The 20,323-nt window shown below is 38.1% G+C and overlaps 1 protein-coding gene across 4 annotated transcripts in view; it reads left to right on the top strand.

Annotated features, from left to right (window-relative positions):
• rabgap1l (RAB GTPase activating protein 1-like) overlaps positions 1-20,323 on the top strand; it is a 96,735-nt gene extending 76,412 nt beyond the window's left edge. For 3 of the 4 annotated variants that reach the window (XM_067513558.1, XM_067513559.1, XM_067513560.1), the window contains 8 exons: positions 411-539; positions 9,924-10,016; positions 14,142-14,252; positions 14,883-14,987; positions 15,783-15,866; positions 16,082-16,153; positions 16,755-16,955; positions 17,309-20,323. In XM_067513558.1, the coding sequence (XP_067369659.1) occupies positions 411-539; positions 9,924-10,016; positions 14,142-14,252; positions 14,883-14,987; positions 15,783-15,866; positions 16,082-16,153; positions 16,755-16,955; positions 17,309-17,464 (951 nt within the window). In that variant the 3' untranslated portion in view covers positions 17,465-20,323. Of the gene's footprint in view, positions 1-410; positions 540-4,693; positions 4,959-9,923; positions 10,017-14,141; positions 14,253-14,882; positions 14,988-15,782; positions 15,867-16,081; positions 16,154-16,754; positions 16,956-17,308 lie in introns of those variants that run through there. The other variant, XM_067513561.1, reaches the window with a different exon arrangement.

Raw genomic sequence — 20,323 nt, 5'->3', positions numbered from 1 at the left:
AATGCATTTTTTTCTATGGGGGTCACAAATATAATGGTAAGATAGGATGGAATGAAACAGGAATACAGGAAAATATGTAGCGAAATTTAGTAAATTATGCAAAGCAGCTGCATTTTTACTGAAGGACAGAGAAGTATCACTTTGAAAACATCGGTTGTTTTACAATGTGTCCACACTACCTACATCTTTCTTCTCTGTTCTATGTCATAATCAAAGCTGTGCCATGAATTATTGTCCAGACCCTGTGCTGCACTTGATCAGTTAAATGATGAAGAAGTCAGTCAGTCAGTCCTCCCTGGTTATAGAAATCTTAATACAGTTTTTATGTATGACTCTTAATAACCATGTCTTGTTGGTCTCTTCCCACCACTGCATCCCCTTCCCTCCTATCTACACATCTCTCAATCCAGACATCTAAAGAAGATCTCTTGCAGGCAGACTTTGAAGGAGCTCTCAAGTTCTTCAGAGTCCAGCTCCCTAAACGTTACAGAGCTGCAGAGAATGCCCGAAGGCTTATGGAGCAGGCATGTAACATCAAGGTAAGGAGTTCCACAAACAAATGTGTGTATTTGCTAACCATAAGCTGAACATCTCTTTAAAGGAACAACCAGCCCTCTAACACCAGTGGGAAAAAAATTAAATGTTTTTTTGCATTGAGAAAACCCCAAACTCATTATACCAGTGCATATGAACGCACACGCCTCATTCCAAGAATAACTATGAGATTACACGGTCATTTAGCTGTTGTGGACTTTAAAACCCTGACCTTCTGGCTACACTATGGGGAATTGTTTTGCCACAATACACTGTATCTAATGTGTAATTGCTGTTTTTTTTTTTTTTTGTTGATGCTGTTCTTATTGTTTTTTTTTTTTTTATGTGTATGTTTTCGAGAAAGTCAAATGGAAGGAAACACTGTGACATCTTGTTTTGAAATTTCTGATAATTTCGGATTCTATAGGTTGTGCTTTTTGTAAATTAGGTAGTTTCTTTTTTTCTTCGAGTGTGGAGGTTGTCAGTGCTCTATTATTTTATTATTTTATTCCACACAAACCCAAAATGTAATAGACATCACTCTCTGTGCATCGGGAAGGTGCTGCCACAGTAGCCCTAAATGGAAAAACTTGCATGGGCTGAATATATTGAAGGTCAGTCTCTGCTGTGTTGGAGAAGCCTAACATAAAGGGGAGGGAAATGGCTCTTATAATTAATGCATTCTTTACCTTAAAGTGTAGCTGTGTTGTTGTCTGTTGCACTTTGAACTAAGCTCTGTATTTATTATTGCTACTGTTTTACTCTTCTTCCTCTTTTTTCTTTTAAGTTGCACTACAACTGATTGGCTTCCATAGATGTTGTGGTTTTCTTTAAAGCTTTCTAGGCTGTGTTTTCTAAAATTCTAAAAATTCTAAAATGTACATGCACGCATGCACACACACACACACACCTACCTTCCTTCCTATTGGCCTTAATGAGACTGCTGGCATTTAGGGAATTTGCTGAGTTCACTAGAGACCAAAAGCAGAACACAGTGTATATGATATTGTGTGTCTCCGTGTGTGTCAGTGTCAGTTCACCACAGTCTGTTATAGAGGAAAGAAGGAGGAAGGAGTTTAAAGATGGAAGAGATAATGTTCCTCCCTCCACCCTTCTCTTTTGCTCTCCCCTGCCCTCTATTTGCTATCCGTACCTACAGCATGTTAATATTTTATATTTCAGACACTTTCCAACTTTCCTATTTAGAATTGTAAGTTCTATAAGTAGACATGTTGTGATGTAGTGTCACGGCTGAGGGCATGTTGCAGAATTCTGCTTACAGCCCCCTAAATGTTTGATGTATTTCTGTGTTTTTCTGCATACAGGATATCCTGCACGGTGACTGACTGTTTATCTTTGGTGGTTTAGTAGCATTTTTGTACTATTGCACAATCCTGCACCATTGTGACATCTCATGTCAGGCCATACTGTATGTTGAAATTTTAATACACAGGCTTATTTTCACAGGCCTAAACACAAGAATTGCCTGCTTTACTGTAGCATCTTCTAGAGAAGTCAACACCATTGTTGCTTAAGTGTTTACCATTTATTCAGGGTTTTTTTTTTTGTTTGCTTGGGTTGTTTAGGGCTAGTTCCTGTCTGCGTTAGTTATGTTTCAACTCAGTTATGCAGTTGGGTATAAAGGGATGAAACAGTTAATCTTTCTGACAGGATGACTTGTCCCTCTCTGCTCATTTCTCGATCATGGTCTTTTATGCCCTCAATACTTGGTCAGGGCTCCCACAGCACCAATTACTGCATCAGGGGTACATGGCATGGAGGCGATTAGCCTGTGGCACTGCTGAGGTGTTATTAAAGACCAGGTTGCTTTGAGTAGTTGTCCACCAATCAAAAGGTTGTTGGTTCGATCCTCGGCTCCTCCTGTCCTTGTGCACGACACTGAACCCCAACTTAGTTGCTCTTGGTGGCTGCATGGCAGCTCCACCATCTGTGTGGTATTGTGAGTGTGAATGGGTGAATGAAAAGCAATATAAAGCGCTTTAGGTTTCAATAGTTTTCACCTTCTAAAGGCTTACCCTTCTTCTTGAAGGTGTCGATTATTTGCTTATGGAAAACTGATAAGTCAGCAGTCTTCCCCATAATTGTGTATGAGTGCACTGGACTAGACAGAGAGATGCGCTGTATTTATTATGTATGAGTAGTAGTTTAACTCGAAATTAAATATTAATTCTTAATATTTTGAGAAACTGGGTTTCTGATTTTCATGAGCTATAAGCCATAATGGTTAAAATTGAAACAAAAAAGCCTTGAAATATCTTATTTTACATGTGCTCATATTAGTATACTTCAGAGTCTCACTTTTTGAAGCAAAAGTACTTTTTTCAAACCCAATATTATGCCACATGACCTAGCCTTACTCCCTGCCTCACACATAATAAGTAAGTTAGTAAGTGGGTTTACCATTGGACAATAAAAGGACTTTGGCAGGCTCCTAATTCATTTAGTCACTAAAAATGACAAAAGCACATCTTATGAAAAAAAAAAGCTTCAATCGGAGATGGAAGGAATCTTCTCTCTGTCTATTCTTAACAAACAAAGCTGTAATCATTTGTACATCAAATTAAATGGCGACTTCTAGATTAAGGCAGCCAATAAGTACAATACATTCTTTGGAAAAGTGTTGCTTAACCACCATCAGAGGAAAAAAAAACAGCCAACCCTTTAACATTTTTTTTTACTGTCAGCATCTAAATCGGATCAGTTGTACTCTGTAAGCTGCTTAAAACAGCAAAAGAATTCTCTGGCACCTTGGGTTGATGAACACAACGGGTATTTGGGTGGCTTAGCCTTTCTAAGGATTATGAGAAGAATTTGAATTTTTCAGCCTTTTAAAACATCCAGCAGACCACAGCTACAGTGATGACTTTTCAGGGTTTTAAGAAGAAAAAAAAGAGAGAAATGTTGATTATTCATTTGCTGTTACGGGTCTGACACATTAATCCAGTTTTTACTAAATCCTTCCAACAGCAGGGCTGAACTTTAAGAAGTTGAAGATGTACTGGGTTGAAAGAAGAGATAAGGAATACTGACTAAATAGTTTTTTGGAGAATATAGCGACTCAGAAACAGACTAAATGGATGAAGATTCAGAGGCTGAAAGATGTTTTCTGAAAGACCTATACATAGATACTGTAAATGAAGTGAACCATTAGAAAAGGCTAATCCATTTAAACGTAAACGTAATATGTAGACAGACAGATAGTCAGATACTTTATTGATCCTGAGGGAAATTTAAGAATTTTAGAGCAGAATTTCGGGCTTTTGGTGATTTCACAGCTCAAGCAAGGTTACATTAACAGAAATATAGTCGTAATTCTATGTTTGTTTTAATCTTTTACAATCCAAGCAACTGTCACTATTTTTTATATTATTATTATTATTTTTAAATAATATTAGTATTTAATGTTCTAATTCAGAGTAGCTCTTCATATAGTTTTATAACGGATGTTCAGTGCCTTTGAGGTCTCTAGAGCAAACATTATTTGGTAAGTTTCTTTTTGGGTGTCACCTCCTTCCTTTTTAATATGACTCAATTGTAATTAATAGAAGCACACAAATCTAGTCAGATAAGGTGTAACGAGAAAACACATCATAAAGAGAAACATGGTTAAGAAGATACAGAGATTAACCTATTCCTGGTATTCTTGGAGGGGTTGTTGATGCTGTAATCTTCAGGCACAGTTGCGGACAGCCATGAAGTTGCTCTCACTTCACTTCCTTGGTTTTTACCGTTGGAATGATGTGCAACAGTGATGATAGGCCACTGTGGTTGATCTGACAATTTCCTTTCTGTCACTCTTAACCTCAAAGACTCAGACACGCAGTACAGATAAACACAATTTTATTTTTACCACCAGCAGGAAACCGAAAAAACTAAACTGCAACCTAAAACATGAGTGCTAGAGAGTGAGGGTGAGTGGGCGAGAGGCACAAATGACACACAGTGAGACAGAGAGAGGGAGATGAATGTACTCACTCAGAGGACAGGAAGAAATAGCCAACTCATCCTCCTGTGTCGTGCACCTCTAGCGTTACAGAGAGAGAGAGAGACAAACAGGTGTGTTGTGTTGCTCTCTCACTCCTCCTGCCCCTCCTCCTCTCTGTGGGTGGGGCTCTTCTCTTGAGGGACGCTTGAAAGCAGCCAGTTGCCGTCTCCACTCTAGGAGAGAAACAAAACCTTTGAGCTGCACTCCTCTCCTTTCCCTTTTCACCGCTTTTCCTCCTCCTTGAGCTTCTTCGTCCTCTCCTCCTCCTTGCTGCTGGAAGCAAGCAGGAGTAAAAATGATGCGGGAGGTGTCCATCATGGTGGCTTACGATGCTCATGTAGTAGACCGACCGGGTGAGGAGGATACTTTAGCTCGCTTGGTTGCACACTCCAGACCTCTCAGAATTCCAAGACCGGTGGTAGGTCTTTTCTTCCATCACTTTATTGGAGACGCTTTGCGGCTACCATTTCCTGTGGCTTGCTGCAGTTTTCAGATAAGAACAATTGAAAGAGGAATTCACCTGTTTTGTGCTTTGTCTTCTAATGTTGTTGGTTGTCAGTTGGTTTAGTGATGTTATTTTTACAATAGTGTAGGAGGTGTAGATTTTTTTACAGTAGTTGTTTTTTAGTGTGTGTTGTGTTTCCACTGAAAGAGTGGTTATTGTTTAAGGTTACAATGCTTTGGCAATCAGTCCAGACAGAGAGCTAGTTTTTGATTGCTGATATAAATTTGGAATCAGTTGAGACTCTGTGTTTGTATATATCGGTGTGTGTATGTTTCCCCTCACGTGGATAATTGAGTTTCATGGCCTAGTTTTCCTGGGATGTCCATTTGGGTTTGTACTTATTTCAATATTCAAACTCTTGCACTGCCAAATTATGTAAGAGTAGTTCACCTTTCTTACAGGCATGCAGACACACTCGTATGGCACAGCTGCTTGTGATCTCAGCTTAAAGCTTTGGGACCCATTCCATTTTCTGCTGCAGGGATTCAGGTCAGGAATCTAAAAGTGGGCTTGGTACCATATCCTGAGGCGCCAAGCATCTTAAATCGCACTACCTGAATGGGAGCAATCCCTCTGACCTCGAAATAGCCTCTAAGCATCAACACTGAAAGTTGTAGGAAGGAGCATGATGTTTAGTGAAACATTAGCCCTGGGGCTTGTAAATGTGTGTGTATCAGAAACCTTGAGCAAGATGCAAAACCCTGTATGTGCTTGTTGGTTGTAACTGAGCAAAAGATTTAGTTCTGCCCAAGGAAGATTACTACATGAGGTCTGAGAAAGTTTTGAGAAATTTCACACACAGGCACATTCCTTTACTTCTGTTTATAAAATGTAGTGTGTTTGTGATGTGAGAATTTTGTTTTACAATATACAACATTTTATTGAATTTTGTTTATATTTGAATGGCTGAAGTGAGTTACTATCAGATGATGAAAACAAAATATTAATGTATACACTGCAGAGAAACCCAAGGGATATCTGGGATATTTACAGTTCTGTTATAAATAAATAAGATTTCCTAAAACCTTCATTGTGACTCATTGGCAAAGACCTCAGGTTGCACAAAAATTATTAGAGAAAAAATAAACAATTTGCAGAAGCTGAAACTCTCTTTATTGCGAGGTAATGGATTTAAGGATCCTCTGTGATTGTAGCAGGTCTGTATGTTTGAAGAAAAGCCTCGCCTCTAACAAATAAGCAGAGTTTTGCATTGCGTTTCATTACAAAGCCATGCTGCACTGTTTGTGTGTTTTAGGGGTGAGGGACATTAGCAGGTTGCTTAATCAGAAGCTAGACTTTTATGATTGCCTGCTGATAATTTATTTTCTAATTTTTCTTACTCTTTACCATCACATTCTATAAGAAAGAACCTTTTCTTTCTTATTGAAGATCTGTATTTTGTGTCAGAAGGATGGTGCAGACACAGGAGACCCAAGTTAATAGCCCCCTAAAGAATTCTCATATTGAGGCAGATAAAATCCTCATGTCATGGCAGCAGAACATGGCACATACATTTATTGCATTGTTTTAAACAAAATGCATGCAGTATGTGCAGTTTGGCTGTATAGAGATTGTGTGAAATCAGTTCCATAGCCATTTCAACGTGCAGTAATATCAAAAGGACATTGATATTTAAAAATTTAGTCATCTTTTGTAGAATGATAACTTAAGTAAAATGATCAGTAGGAAAATGCATCGGATTTACGGGTAGGTTTTTACCCTACAGACATACCAAGAAGTTTGGAAAATATGACAGAAGCAGTTTCTTTAGTTGTTGGAGTTGATGCTGTAGTGGAACGTTTCAAGTCATTCAGTGAGCATGTGAGAGGAGGTGAAAACACAACAAAGAGGGAGAGGTGGCTTTAAAGCACGTGTGGGTGTGTTCAACTGTCAGAATCAAAACGGCAATTCTGGAGGTGTGTATAACCATAGGAAGCACAAACATTACGTCACTCTCTACAGTATGTCTTTCTCTAAAACATTTTAACTATATTTTGGGTTTTTGGACTGTATGTGGCACACACAAGTGGGCTGAGAGGGAGGTTTTATCGTCAGGTGTTTGTGCTGATAATGTGAGAGAACTGTCAGAAAGCACACCCACAAAAACATCTACTTAATAAATTAATACTGAACAGTTGAAGTGATGTATCTAGTTTTAAAAATAAATCTATTACTCCCCTTTCACAATGGAGTTTAATTGTTTTTTTTAAAGACCCTTTTCCACACAACTGTAACACATATTTCAGGGTAAATGCAAAAATCGCATTTTGAACAATTTCATTCAAATAGGTCAGATTGAACAACTCATCTGATTGAAGAGTCCTGTTTTTCTACAGTATAACTTAATCAGATTTGTTCTGTTATTTAGTGGCAGTAACAGTAATTATCTCTAGCAGCACAGTAGGTCACGGCATCAGTCTATAGCTGAACATTAAACTTAATGAATAAAATTTGAAAGTTTGGAAACTTCTAACCCTGGTGCAGTTGGTGCCTACAGGGCAACACCATGTTCTATTTACCTTCATTGTTTTGCTATAATAAAGTGATTATTGTGCAGCAGGCAGAGACTAAGCTACTTTTTCTTCCCACAAAGATAACATCAGAATAGGTCTTACATCTGACTTCTGGGGAACTGTGTATCAAATAGACTACACTGTAATGTTGATTTGGGTGAGCAGTTCCTGTATGGTTAAGTTTAAGGGTTAACCCATAAGTCAGTGTAGAGGTAAGATAGTGATTGACTTGGCAAGTAAACAGAATAGGTTCAGTTTCACTCCTATGATTTTGTATTCATGAACCATTATGTTGTTTATTGGGCCATTTTATTTACTCATTCTCAAGGAGGACATTGAACATTATTATTGTTGATATCCAAATATTGTAAAATGCTTGTGAAATGGACACGTTATGCTTCATGCTGTTCATGTTATGCTTGTCCTTTTTTATGTTATTCATTTAACATGACCAGTAAATGATAAACTAAACAAACTGTTGGACTAAGAAAAAGCAAAAAAAAAAAAATAAAAAAACACAGAAAACCAGGAGTTAGAGGAGAGAAATATGTAGTCAAGAGAAAGTCGTGGTAGCATTGTTGTGTCACATCAGTCTATGCCAGACTGCAATAGACTGTGAGGAAGTGTAAGATTGATTCAAGTTAAATGGGCTCGTGGGGAGGACATTTATTGATTCTGTGGAAAATTATCTGTCACAGCAGCACCATTTGAGATAAAGAGGGCAACATGACTAAATTCCATTGTTCCGTATTAGATAAATGTACAGTTTGCTCTCTTGACTGCTGCTTTGAACAGCAGTGATCCAACCTGCATCCAGTTCATCAAACCTTCTTACATTTATTTTCAATGAACACATAGTTTACTCACTTGTGAGTAAACCATATCTCACAGGTCTTCATTCAGTGAAAGTAGTCTGCTCAGACATGTGATATTTAACATGAAGTGTCACATGACCCCACTCGGTCATGAGACCAGTGGTTGTAGCAGAGAAAGGTCATAACCTTGATCATTAGGGCAGGTCGGTGTTGTTGGATCCGAATGGCCTCTTTTTAATTCCTTTTCATTTTTATATTTATTATGGTGAACAATGACAGCCGTGTACCATTTGTCTACCATGCAACAAATGATGCATTTTGGGTTTCTGGTTGGTTTGGAATTGGCTGAATTAACAAAGACACATGCTTGCATTGACAAAATGAGAGCAGAGTAATTAGTTTTCTTTCTGTTTGTTTATCTTTAACACATATTTTATTACGTGAATGCCTTACAACTGCACCTGCATAATAGCGAAGCGGGTGCTTGACGTGACCACAACCACAAAAGAACATACAAACACGTACAAACACAGTAGTCTCAGGGGAAGGGTCACGTGACAGAGACTGACCTGGAATCCCCGGCCCTAACTGTGGGCGCTATGGCAACACTGTTTCCACACAGGGGAGATAACGTTACCACCAACCTGCAGCAGACACATTCACACATGCAGTTCAGTATCAGTCAGTTGTCAGCATTGTCTCTTTTTTCATTGCTGTTAGTTGAAAAGCACTCACTCGGTTAGAATAAAACAACGCCTGTAGTCACATCTTTCATAAGCAATCAGAACTCCTCCAACTTTTGTCTACATGTTGAGTTATTCTCTTGAGTAATCTTTCATTTCAGAAGGAAATGAAGGACTGTTTGCACAGTAACATGTTGGTTGCTTTAGCTGATAGTGTGAACTGACAGTTTCTGATGTCTAATTTCTTCACATTCAGACATACTGAAGAGACTATAAGTGCCGTGTGGTTCCCTTGCATTTTCACATTGTCTAGTGTGAAAATTGTACATGTTAATAACAACATGTGTAAATACAAATATGCACTAGTCATAAACAGATGAGATTGTGCAATAGAAAATGTAAACTGTGCAACATGAGCCACAGTACCACAGTATTTCAACAGAAAGAGTTCAGTTAGTTTTGCTGTTACAAAAATATCTGTCTAGGTGTTGTAAGGCCTGATCTTTCAGTTTTTCTTAATGCCGGTATGAACCCAAAGCATGTTGTACTATCCACATCGCATTTACATGTGGGAGACATAGTTGGTTACCTGGCTGCTGGTTCCCTCGGAGAAATCTAAGCCAGGGAGGAGCCGTCCTAATGAGCATAACATTCCTGAGCATAATCCCATTCTTTGCGAAACACTTTTTTCATCGTTTTATTAAAAATCAAAATGTCAAATTTTAAATCAAAGATTATCAATTTTGTTCTCAAATGAACACACCTGTTTTCCATATTTACAAACAACTGGGAGAAACTAAGATTTCATCACGATCCATGAAGTCTGCAGCAAAATAATAACCTCAACAATTTTACTGTTGTTTTCAGGTTCCAACCAAAAAGCTGAAAAAGTTTGAGAAGGAATATCAGACACTGAGAGAGAGCCAGCTGCAACAAGAAGATCCCATCGACCGGTACCAGGTAAGACTCATTATATTGTTTATAATAAGTCATTTTGTTCCCTTTGGAACTTGTCGTGCACTGTTTATTCATCCTACCAGGTAGTAGGATGCAGTCCACATTTTGGTTTTTGTTGTTGTCTTTGTTACGTCTTACACAAGCACATGCAATGTACTCAAATAGGGTGTTCAGTCTCAGAGAAGGTAGGAAAACTCTCAGGTAATATTTGTGATAAAATACTGTTTGTTCTGTTACAATAAGGACATGAAATTCAAGGTTTTTTAAGTAGCTTTTTTTGTTAAAATTAACCATGTTTCTAAAATTAGAAATCTCTCGTGAGCTTGGCTGTCAAACTGTGCCTCTGTTTGTGACATGGCTCTGGCACATAATAGCGCAACCTTTTATCAATGTTGACCCAAACATCTGTACAATTTATTTTTGGGTGAAGCTGCCATATTGTTGTCAAGAAGATTTAACTTCAGTGTCTGTATTTTGACTTATTCTTCAAAACAGGAGAGGGTGAGCCAGATATTAAAAGTTTCAGACAGAACCAACAAACCATCAAAACATCTCATCTCTTCCTTTGATCTGCTCTAATTTGAAGATGTTCTTTCTCTCTTGCTGTTATTATCTCCAAGTTTAGTTTTTTTTCCCCGAAATTCACTCATTGAAATTTGAAGGTTGAGAGACAGATCATGTCTGAGGCCTTCACCTTTATTGAGAGAGAGATTTTCCACTTCAACATAGACGGTTTCTTTCACACCTCTCTGCAAATAATATATCTTCTTTGTCCAAAATGTGTACAATATTCTCTTCAAACAATTGTCCTTTATCCTTTAAATGCAAATACACTGCTGATTCATCGTTGTTCATCTCTCCAGTGGAGAACTTGTAGAGATGTAATATTGCATACAGTTGATATAGTAAACATTTGAGCATTGCTGATGCTCAAGCAACACCTTACTTGCTTAGTGCAGACTGGTGTGAAGGACTTTGCAGAGCATGGTGTGGCATAGCAGACTGTAGAAGAGCATAGCAGCGAAGGGAGGGGGAGGGTTGGGCGGAGCAGTGTGCATTGATTCGGGCTGTGGTTAGTAATACCTTAAGTTGCATCTTGTAGCTTTAAGATTTTTATCAATATATAGTTTGTAGACTCTACAATCATTGTAATGTATGAAAGCTAAACCAATTCATAAAAGAGACACCAAGTTGTAATTGTAAAAGACACTAAAGTTATTATGGGGCATGTTTAAATAGTGCATTTCTTAATAGTGCAACAATATAAACATTTCAAACTTGGTTTGTTGTTTCATTGTTCTCACCCCCATGACAAAACTCGATTATCACGATTATCCCAAGATGTGTGCAAGGCTGGCCTTGCAGGACTAATAGAATTCCTTTTTCCCCTAACTGAGTAATCTCAAAAATGTAACCAGGATTGCGTTTCTTAGTCCTAGAAAATTCTTATAATATTTTTAAGCCATTGTCTTGTTTCCTTGGGTAAATATGAAGGTTCAGATACACTCAAGAAGATACACAAGCATCCTATCTTCTTTCAGCTGAATACATCAGTCTACTAGCAAATAAATCTAATGTTTAAACTTATTTGATGTCAATCCATTTCAGAGGGGGTTATTATGAATGGATAAAAAAGAATAATAATATCAATATTAAAATTACAAAAATGTTGCATGAATTATTCAAGTAAAATAATGACACAACACGTACAAAAACATTCATATAAAGAAAAGAATGCAAAAAGGACACAGTCAGCAGCAGAGCTAATGTACATCAGCTGCTGGTTCTGAGGGAAGGAAGGAAGCCTTTTACTGTAGATAAGTTGCTGGAGTAGAATCATCTCCTGTGTAGCCAGTAGAAAGGCTTTGTTAAGAACAAAAAGACACTAAGAGACAACCAGAAATGGTGGTTATAAGTCAACATAGGGTTAACTCATCAGGGTTATGTAGACAATATTATAATTATAATGGCATTAAATCTCCCTAAAGGAAAGAAAGCCGAGCGAGAGGTAAAGTGAAGCTGGGCAGTGTCAAATAGAGAAGGTACTCTTGTCAGGATCACATGGTTAAGGTTTAGCCTGTGCTGCTCAAGGATCAATATGAAGACTCAAGACAGCAGCACGGTAAGCTGCCTCTGCTCCCACAAAAAAATTATTATCAGTTATTTTGAGATTCAGCACATATGCTTACAGCTTTTACTATTGTGTTTATTCTGTTTCTGAGTGGTCAGATCTGGACATCTTTAAAGATAAACGGGTTTCACATGCTGTTCATCAACAAATGTTTTATCATGTGTGCAACACTGGAGAACCATCCATCCCACTGTGGTCTTTCTCTGTTTGTTCAAGTTTCAACCACCACCTCCCTGCTCAAAGGAAAGAGTTAATTAAATCTTTAGAGTGACATGTTTTCATGTCTTTTTCCAGTTGGTGTCTGTTTGTTTGATATATGATAAAGATCATCAGAGAGTGACAGAGCTGTGTCTGTGTACTGTTGACATCATACAGTTTCTGCAGGCATTTTTGATCTTCTGATGTGAAACCAAAAGGAGAGTGTGTTTGTAGATATTTAGGTGTATGTGTATTTGTACTTTGTAATATGTCTATTTACATTTGCATGATAACATCAAATGTAGTTTTGCTATTTGAGGATACTGTACTTGTGCTTTTGTGAGATTAATTAAGGGTTAGGGAGGTCGTCATTTAAACGGTGACAGGATATCAGAGTCCGGTGACTGCGTGTTAACCGTGACAACTGTTTTGTCCCATTCGGGCATGGCCGTCATGTGAGACTGTTTACAGTCATGAGACTCCACTAATGGTCTACAATGGGGACTTTAAGACGATGTTGTGTGTCTGTGTGTGGTAGAACTGGGACTGCTGCCTTTTCCTAATCAGTAGAATCGGGTGCTGGCTGCTTTTGAAGTCAGCTATTTATGTAATTTGTAATGATTATATTTCCCTTAGATGTTGTAGAAAACAACAGCTTTATCGCGTTACAGCTTTGTTTATTTATAGCATTAGGTAGCACTAAAAACAGGAATCAACAATGAGCACTGCAGTTCACAGCCAGTATCCTAAACCATAAACCACAGAGGAAAGGCAATGATCAGAAGTATGCAAACTGACAAAGAATGTGTCTCAGTGTTAGCTTCCCATATAGATTGCATAAGAATAAAAGAAAAAGAAAAAAAGAACAAATAACAGTAAACAAGACTCAAAACACTAAAAGCTTGCATGGTTGTGTTCAGAGTTTTGAAAAAAGCTTTGGATTGAAATAGGCACTAGGAGTGAATAAAGGAATAAAGTATATGAAGTAAACCTTGGCACAAAATTAGCATCACAATGGCAGGTAAGATACAAATTGGTTGATAGCATATAGTAACAGTGGAGCTAGAATGCAGTAAAGAGTGTTGGGACAGGTATAGGTCAGCTGTTTTGTTAAGGAGAGAAAATGCTTTAAAAATTTCTTAGACCAGATTCCTCATTTAGCCAAGGAGCGCTGGTATGTATATACAATAACATATTCCAATCAGCCAGAACATTAATACTGGTTGTCTTAATAATGTTATGAAGGGCAAGGGTCAGCATGGCCACTGAGCAGTCTGCAGCTGCACAGTCAATATGCAGAAAAATGTGGTGCACTTTGTGCAAAGGTGTTAGAAGTACACAAACTTAATACTCACGTAACAAGTATTGGCTTAAAAAAATCTCTACAAGTATAACTTCAAATTTTTACTCAAGTAAAAAAAACTAAGCCCATTATCTAGATTTCACTTAACGTACAAAAGTAAAAGTTCTCCACTAGGAACCAATACTGATTATGGTAATTATGGCAAAATATTAAATAAAAATAAAATACAAATAAAATATATGGGTCAAAGATCATTGTTTGTAAAAGTTGGAGCTGATTTTAACAACTTTATGCGCTAGCAGGTGGTCAGCACATAAAGTTGTAATTATACATGTACATCAAAAATGATAAATCATAATGGTACATTAGCCTTAATTAGTTAATCATATTTGGTTTTAGTATTAAAAAAGATACTTGTTGGTATTAATGCTGTGGCTGATCCATGTATAGTATAAACATATTTGAACTCATACATTTTGCATCTGTGTGTTTGCAGAGGGAGAACCGTCGTCTTCAGGAAGCCAGTATGAGGCTGGAACAGGAGAACGACGACTTGGCCCACGAACTGGTCACCAGTAAGATCGCCCTTCGAAATGACCTTGACCAGGTAACATAGCAGCTCAAGAGAAGCTACATGAGGATGATGTAATCTTTTCTTGGTTCTATTTGTTTTGTAGGGGTGTGTTAAAGGGTAATCTTTGCTCCAGATTCATAACATTGTCAAACACATAAAGCACAATGAGAAACTTAACATGCTCCTAAATTAAGACTTCCTGAAATGTTTGGCAACTAGCAAAGTAATATCAGAAGCTGAGATCATTCATAACACTCACTCTGACAGCAACATAGACAAATGTAGCTGTAAGCAGAGAAGTAATTCTTACCATTTCCTAATATGAAAAACTGTTCAGGAAAAGGGTCCTACTGTTTGTTGGTGTTAATTCCTTCACTGGACAATATACTGAAGCCCTAGAGGAGTGCATCTGTACCGGACATTTGTCGATGTGAATCCCTCTAACGGCTTTAATGAGTAAACAGTAAAGAGGCTAAAAAATGCAGATGCTCTAGTGGCTTACGTCAGCATTAAATCTCACATTTCTGATTAGTGAAGCTCTCGTCGGTTTAGTTTGGTCCACATTTAAATTTTTTCTGCGTACTCGTGGTTGTGTGTCAGTTTTGGTGTTCACTGATTTGGTATTAATAAATGTGTGATCTCCATGTGTCTGTGTGCACTCAGGCAGAAGACAAGGCTGATGTTTTGAACAAGGAGCTGCTGAGCACCAAGCAACGTCTAGTGGAGACAGAGGAGGAAAAGAGACAACACGAGGAAGAGACGGCCCAGGTAACATCTGCCCTCTGTTTATCTTCACCTCATTAAGCTTATTAAAGTCAACCTTTGGAGCTACAGACCTCGTTATTCCATTAGTTCAATGATCTTTGCATTCAAAGTGTTTGTTTAATAGCTTCATTGTGATTGATTGTATTTCCTTTAAATTGAAAGATGCAGTTAGTAATTAAAGGCTTTGATCAGCTCCTTTCAGTGAAATCAGCAGATGTCTTCTAATGATTAGAAGTCAGACCGTCACAACATATGTTTCAGTTTAATAGAGTTGTCTAGAACACAGACCATATTTCACTAATGTAAATTACACTGAGCGCTGTAATAAGTATTGATCAACAACTCAGTTAACCCCCAAACGTATATGTTTTTACTAATTAAACCCAGTGGAAAAAAACGTTTTATTGCATCTTTAAAACATACTTCTCTATAACTCAGCCTCACTCTACAAAGAAATTAAACTAAATAAAATACTGGATGCTACATTAAAGTGCCCGAAGATCGTTTGCAATTAATGACTGTTAATGACCCGCAAGCATTAGCAGGACTTTATATCTTCTGTGCTCTGCCAAGCCTTCACTGCTGCCACTGTCAGCTATTGCTTGTTGTGAGCTCCCTCTGCCTTTAGTCGAGGGAACGTTCTTAAATTATTTATTTTTTAAAATCTCGGCTGTTTTATTAAACTGACATCCGCATATGTATAAACATGTTGTCATAGTATTACATCCTGGAAGCTCAGTCTCCTCACTAATGTATGATTTTATCTTTTGTCTTTGTTATGTTGTTCTGTCTCTTCAGATAAAGGAAGTTTTCAGGAGGGAGCTGGAGAAAGCAGAGTTGGAGATCAAGAAAACTACAGCGATCATAGCTGAATACAAACAGGTTTGTTGATATTCAGTTTACATTATTACATTTTGTTTTATCTATAAAACAAATTAAATTAAATTATTGCTGGTTTGTTAATTTTGTATAGTTTATGCGACACCCTTCAGTGCTGCAACAATAACTCTTCACAGTATGAAAAGGTTTTGATGAAAATAGAAATGGAGCTTAAGAAATGTTCAGAGCATTTCCATTATAGCCTCTCTTTGTTTCAGATCTGCTCTCAGCTGAGCACCCGGCTGGAAAAACAGCAGGCGACAACAAAAGAGGAGCTGGACATTGTCAGGGTGAGGTTACACTGTTAGTGCACATCAGAAAGCAGCACATGCACATCAGGAGAAAATCCTCACTAAAGCCACCATATGTTGCACCACAGAAGCATTTTCAGCACTGTTCAGTCAGACCAGCCCAAGTTGGTACATCATCACACCCACAAAGAACTTGATTGCATAAATAATCCTCCGTGACTCAGTTAGCCCTTGTCAAACACATGATGTTGCTCTTTGTGGGTGTGGTGGGGGTACCACCTCAGGCTTGGATAAAGAGCAGGACATTCAGATTTAATTTCTCAATAGAATGAGTTGGATCAGCACATCACATTGAAACATGACATCGGAAGGAACAATTCAGCAGAGAATTGGATTTCACTGTTAATGTAACACTTCTAGTTAGTGCATATAAAATAGATTGCTTGGGTATCAATGCACACAGTTTTCAACAGGGATAATGCTGTCAAATAAATTACTACACAAGTAAATACATTTTATCAGCACTAAAGTTTGTTTTTATCAGATAAGATATGCTCGTCATCTGGTTACCTACAAGTGTGTTCACCTCTGCTCACATCTCTATACAGTATGTTAACAGTATGTTTGTGTGCCCTTGCAGAGCAAAGTGATGGGTTGTGAGCACTGCAGGGACCTTTTTAACACCGTGGGGTCCTTGCAGGCATTGTCCCCCAACCGGGACAAGACCTCCAATGAGCCGTTGGATGAGGAGAAGGATGGACTGAAGGAGCAGCTGAGGCATCTGGAGCTAGAACTTGCCCAGACCAAACTGCAGCTGGTGGAAGCTAAGTGCCGCATCCAGGTCCGTGACACGGGAGAATGATACTGTCATACGTAATGAGAAAACTTCTACAGAAATGCAATTTAATAAATGAACTCTGTAGTACTCATAATGAAAGTTCTAGATGTTGTTATTATTATTATTATTATTATTATTATTATTATTATTATTATTATTATTATTATTATTATTATTAACTGGGTTCAATGCATATGAAGTACTTTCTTCCCCCGTTGCTCTAGCTTAGCCGTATGTTTGCAGTGTCTTCATAATGAAACCAAAGATAACTTTTGAATAAATCCACATTTGACCCAAAATGCTTTCCTTCTCTGTGCTCCTGTTAACTCTTTTCTGCTTTCCTTGATGCTTTGCAGGAGCTTGAACACCAGCGGGGAGTCCTGATGACTGAGATCCAGGCAGCCAAAAACTCTTGGTTCAGCAAGACTCTGGGCTCTTTGAAGAGCTCTGCATCCTCGTCATCGAGCTCCACATCCCAGACTCCGTCCTCTCCAAAGGAAGGCCCCGTTTAGACAACCTTGCCTTTTGTCCCCCCCCCAGGATACACACTAGAGCTGAGGAACACTTGCTGAAGCATCAAACGATGCAGTATTCCTTTTGCAGACAGTGGCAAAATGATGAGGGCAGAAACAGGTGGGGGATTGGATCAGCCTCCTAACTTTCTCATAATGTTTACATTTGAGTGAACTTAAAAGTGTCTTGAGCTTCTCTGTTTCACAGATGACAAGATAGGTGAGACTTGAGGCTTGAATTTGATTTTAAATTCCTGACACTATTATATTCACTTGGATTCCTGAAGCTGTCTTATCCTTGGGCAATAATTTAGCTCCACCTTATGGACATGCATTGCTACAGCACGACTTTATGTTTTTAGGCTACAATTAAACCTGCATTTAGTCTCTCAATTAGAACAATGCTTTCAGTCATAATCCCAGTTACATCACATAAATATTTCATCTTTTCAGCTTAATAACATAAAATCTACATTAACGGTCTTCAGGGTAGCATAGCCACAAACTCTGAAAAAGGAATACTGCATCCAGAGTCTTAAATGAACAACACAAAAGTTGTATTTCTTTATAGTAATATAACATAAACAATGTGGTCATATAAATATGTATAACTAATTATTGATTTTTTTTAAATAATCTTGTACAGTTCTTTAAGAGAAGAAAAAGGAAAACAAGGAAAATTTCTTGGTAATTTTTTTTTCTACCGTTTGGAATTTGAATGTCATCTCTTTAGACGTTGACGTAAGCACAGTGTGTGATTGATCTGGTCCAGTCCAAACGCTGAAGAGCCACAGTGACAAGATTTTATTTGCTCCTCCTGTCTCAGTCATGGGTTGAAGTGACTTGAGGTTTGTAACGGCACATTCAATTTTGCTGATCATATTTTTTTTTATTTCAGTTACACCTCATGCCTGTGAGTATTTAATTGGCATTTTCCCTTTTTTAAATTTGCAATGTTTTTAAATCCTCTGGTATTAACATTTACTGTAAACATGTAAAACCTCAGTCTCCCATACTGCTTTACTTAACGCTATGCATACAGCACCCATAGAAAACAATAAAAGAATAACAGCCTTCTTACTTGTTATCAAAAATGTACTGTAGATATATTTGAGTCAGCACAGTATGCAGTTGTAATATATTGTAGGCTCTGAAGTATCTGTTACATAGAACACTTCCTCCCCAGATAAACAGCAGTCAATATTCTCCAATCCTTGCCAAATAGTCCTAAGGCCATTTTCCCAGCTGTGCCAATTCATTTTTGAAAGAGTTACATTTTTAGTTATTGTTGTCAATTTATTTTAGAAAGGATAAGGACATAAGTGCACGCGACAGAACAATCTTCCCTGTGTCTACGGTAGACAGCTGGCAGTGCTGCTCATTTCTAAATACAGTATAAACTATAGCGAATAATGAGAGTTGGATGGGATTGGAAGCTGAACATACATAGAGAAATCTGGCTGTTTCTTTGGGACATAAGTAAAATTCATGTGTTTGCATAAAGTATAACGTAACTGTCAAGTGGGTATCTCGTAGTTTCATGGAAAAACTTTGTCTACTTTGTGGGAAAGTTACATAACGACAGATGGCAGCTTGTTTAAGAAGGCTAAAAGTTCAGCCTAAACACACAAGCTTTTTTTATTATTATTTTAAAGGAAACGATAATGCTTATTGTTCATCGTAGCTAATATTTACATATTTCGGGGCCGCACTCATCTAAGGACATGAGGATGATTTTGTTGTTGTGTACTAAGTTGGCAGCACATTTAGCCAAATTGTAGCGGGTGTAGTCGCCAACAGTCCCACTTTAATCTGCACTCTGGTTGTTATCAGCCTTTGGACTCTGACCAAGCCATGTGTACTTGAGTGTCGTATGTATGTGAATATGTATGTGTGTGTATTGCACTGTAACGTGAGTGGCTGAAGTTGAAATGGCTTCTTCTTCACGTGGCTGCCTTTTCTGTTGATGACTGAAGCCGTTAGCTGACGAGAGGAAAGCCATCTGACTGTTTGAAATGTCAGAGAGCGCCAGCTGTGCCATAAGAGCTTCCTTTCTGCTCCGTCCCCGGTGGTCTTCCTCTGTGCTCTCATTTACCTGAACCAATTTCACCTACAACAATGCTATTTGATCTTCTCAACGGATCCACTACTTTTTTTTTAGTAGTGCCCCCTTTCATGTATTTCCACCATCAACATGCCAGTTCAACCACCATCCTCTTATTGGAGGCCACTCAGCACCTCCACAAGAGGAAACACACCCATACCATGAAAGGGGAGGTAAAGGAGCAAACTGGTTAAATATTATTGAACTCCCGGTTTGCTTTGAGTTTCCAGGACATTCCTTCTTCACTATTGTGCATCCTTCTTGTTAGTCAGTTCTGTGACATTGACAAAGTCGTAGAGGTGTCATGTAATCTGTGGCCCAGTTGAAGAGAGCTCCTCGTTTTTGCTGTGCACTAACACAACATTGATATTTTAAACACTATTTCAACATGTGTGTTTGTTTAAAGCTTATTCTGACAACAAAGTGTAATTATTTTTTAACTGATAATTGTGATTGTGAGGACAGCTGCCAATTTATAATCCACTCTAATTCACGGTTAATTTTAATGATGCAAAAGGAAGTGGCGAGTCAGATAAGAGGTGTGTTGTGTAGTTTACACTTTGCTGTAATATCCATATTTCTGTTACACAAGGAGGGCTGCACCTCAGCTGGTCTGACTCCTACACTGTTTGCTGTACAGAATTGTCTGATCTCCATTAATAAATTTCACTCAGTTCATTCCTGCAGTTGGAACCTTTGTTGAATTAATACTGTCTGGAATTTCTCATTTTAGGATTAATAAAGATTCTACACAG

Source organism: Channa argus, chromosome 8 (genome assembly GCF_033026475.1).
Source record: "Channa argus isolate prfri chromosome 8, Channa argus male v1.0, whole genome shotgun sequence".
Taxonomy (NCBI): domain Eukaryota; kingdom Metazoa; phylum Chordata; class Actinopteri; order Anabantiformes; family Channidae; genus Channa; species Channa argus.
The sequence above is the reverse complement of the archived record's forward strand: the minus strand, read 5'-3'. Positions and strand labels throughout refer to the sequence as shown.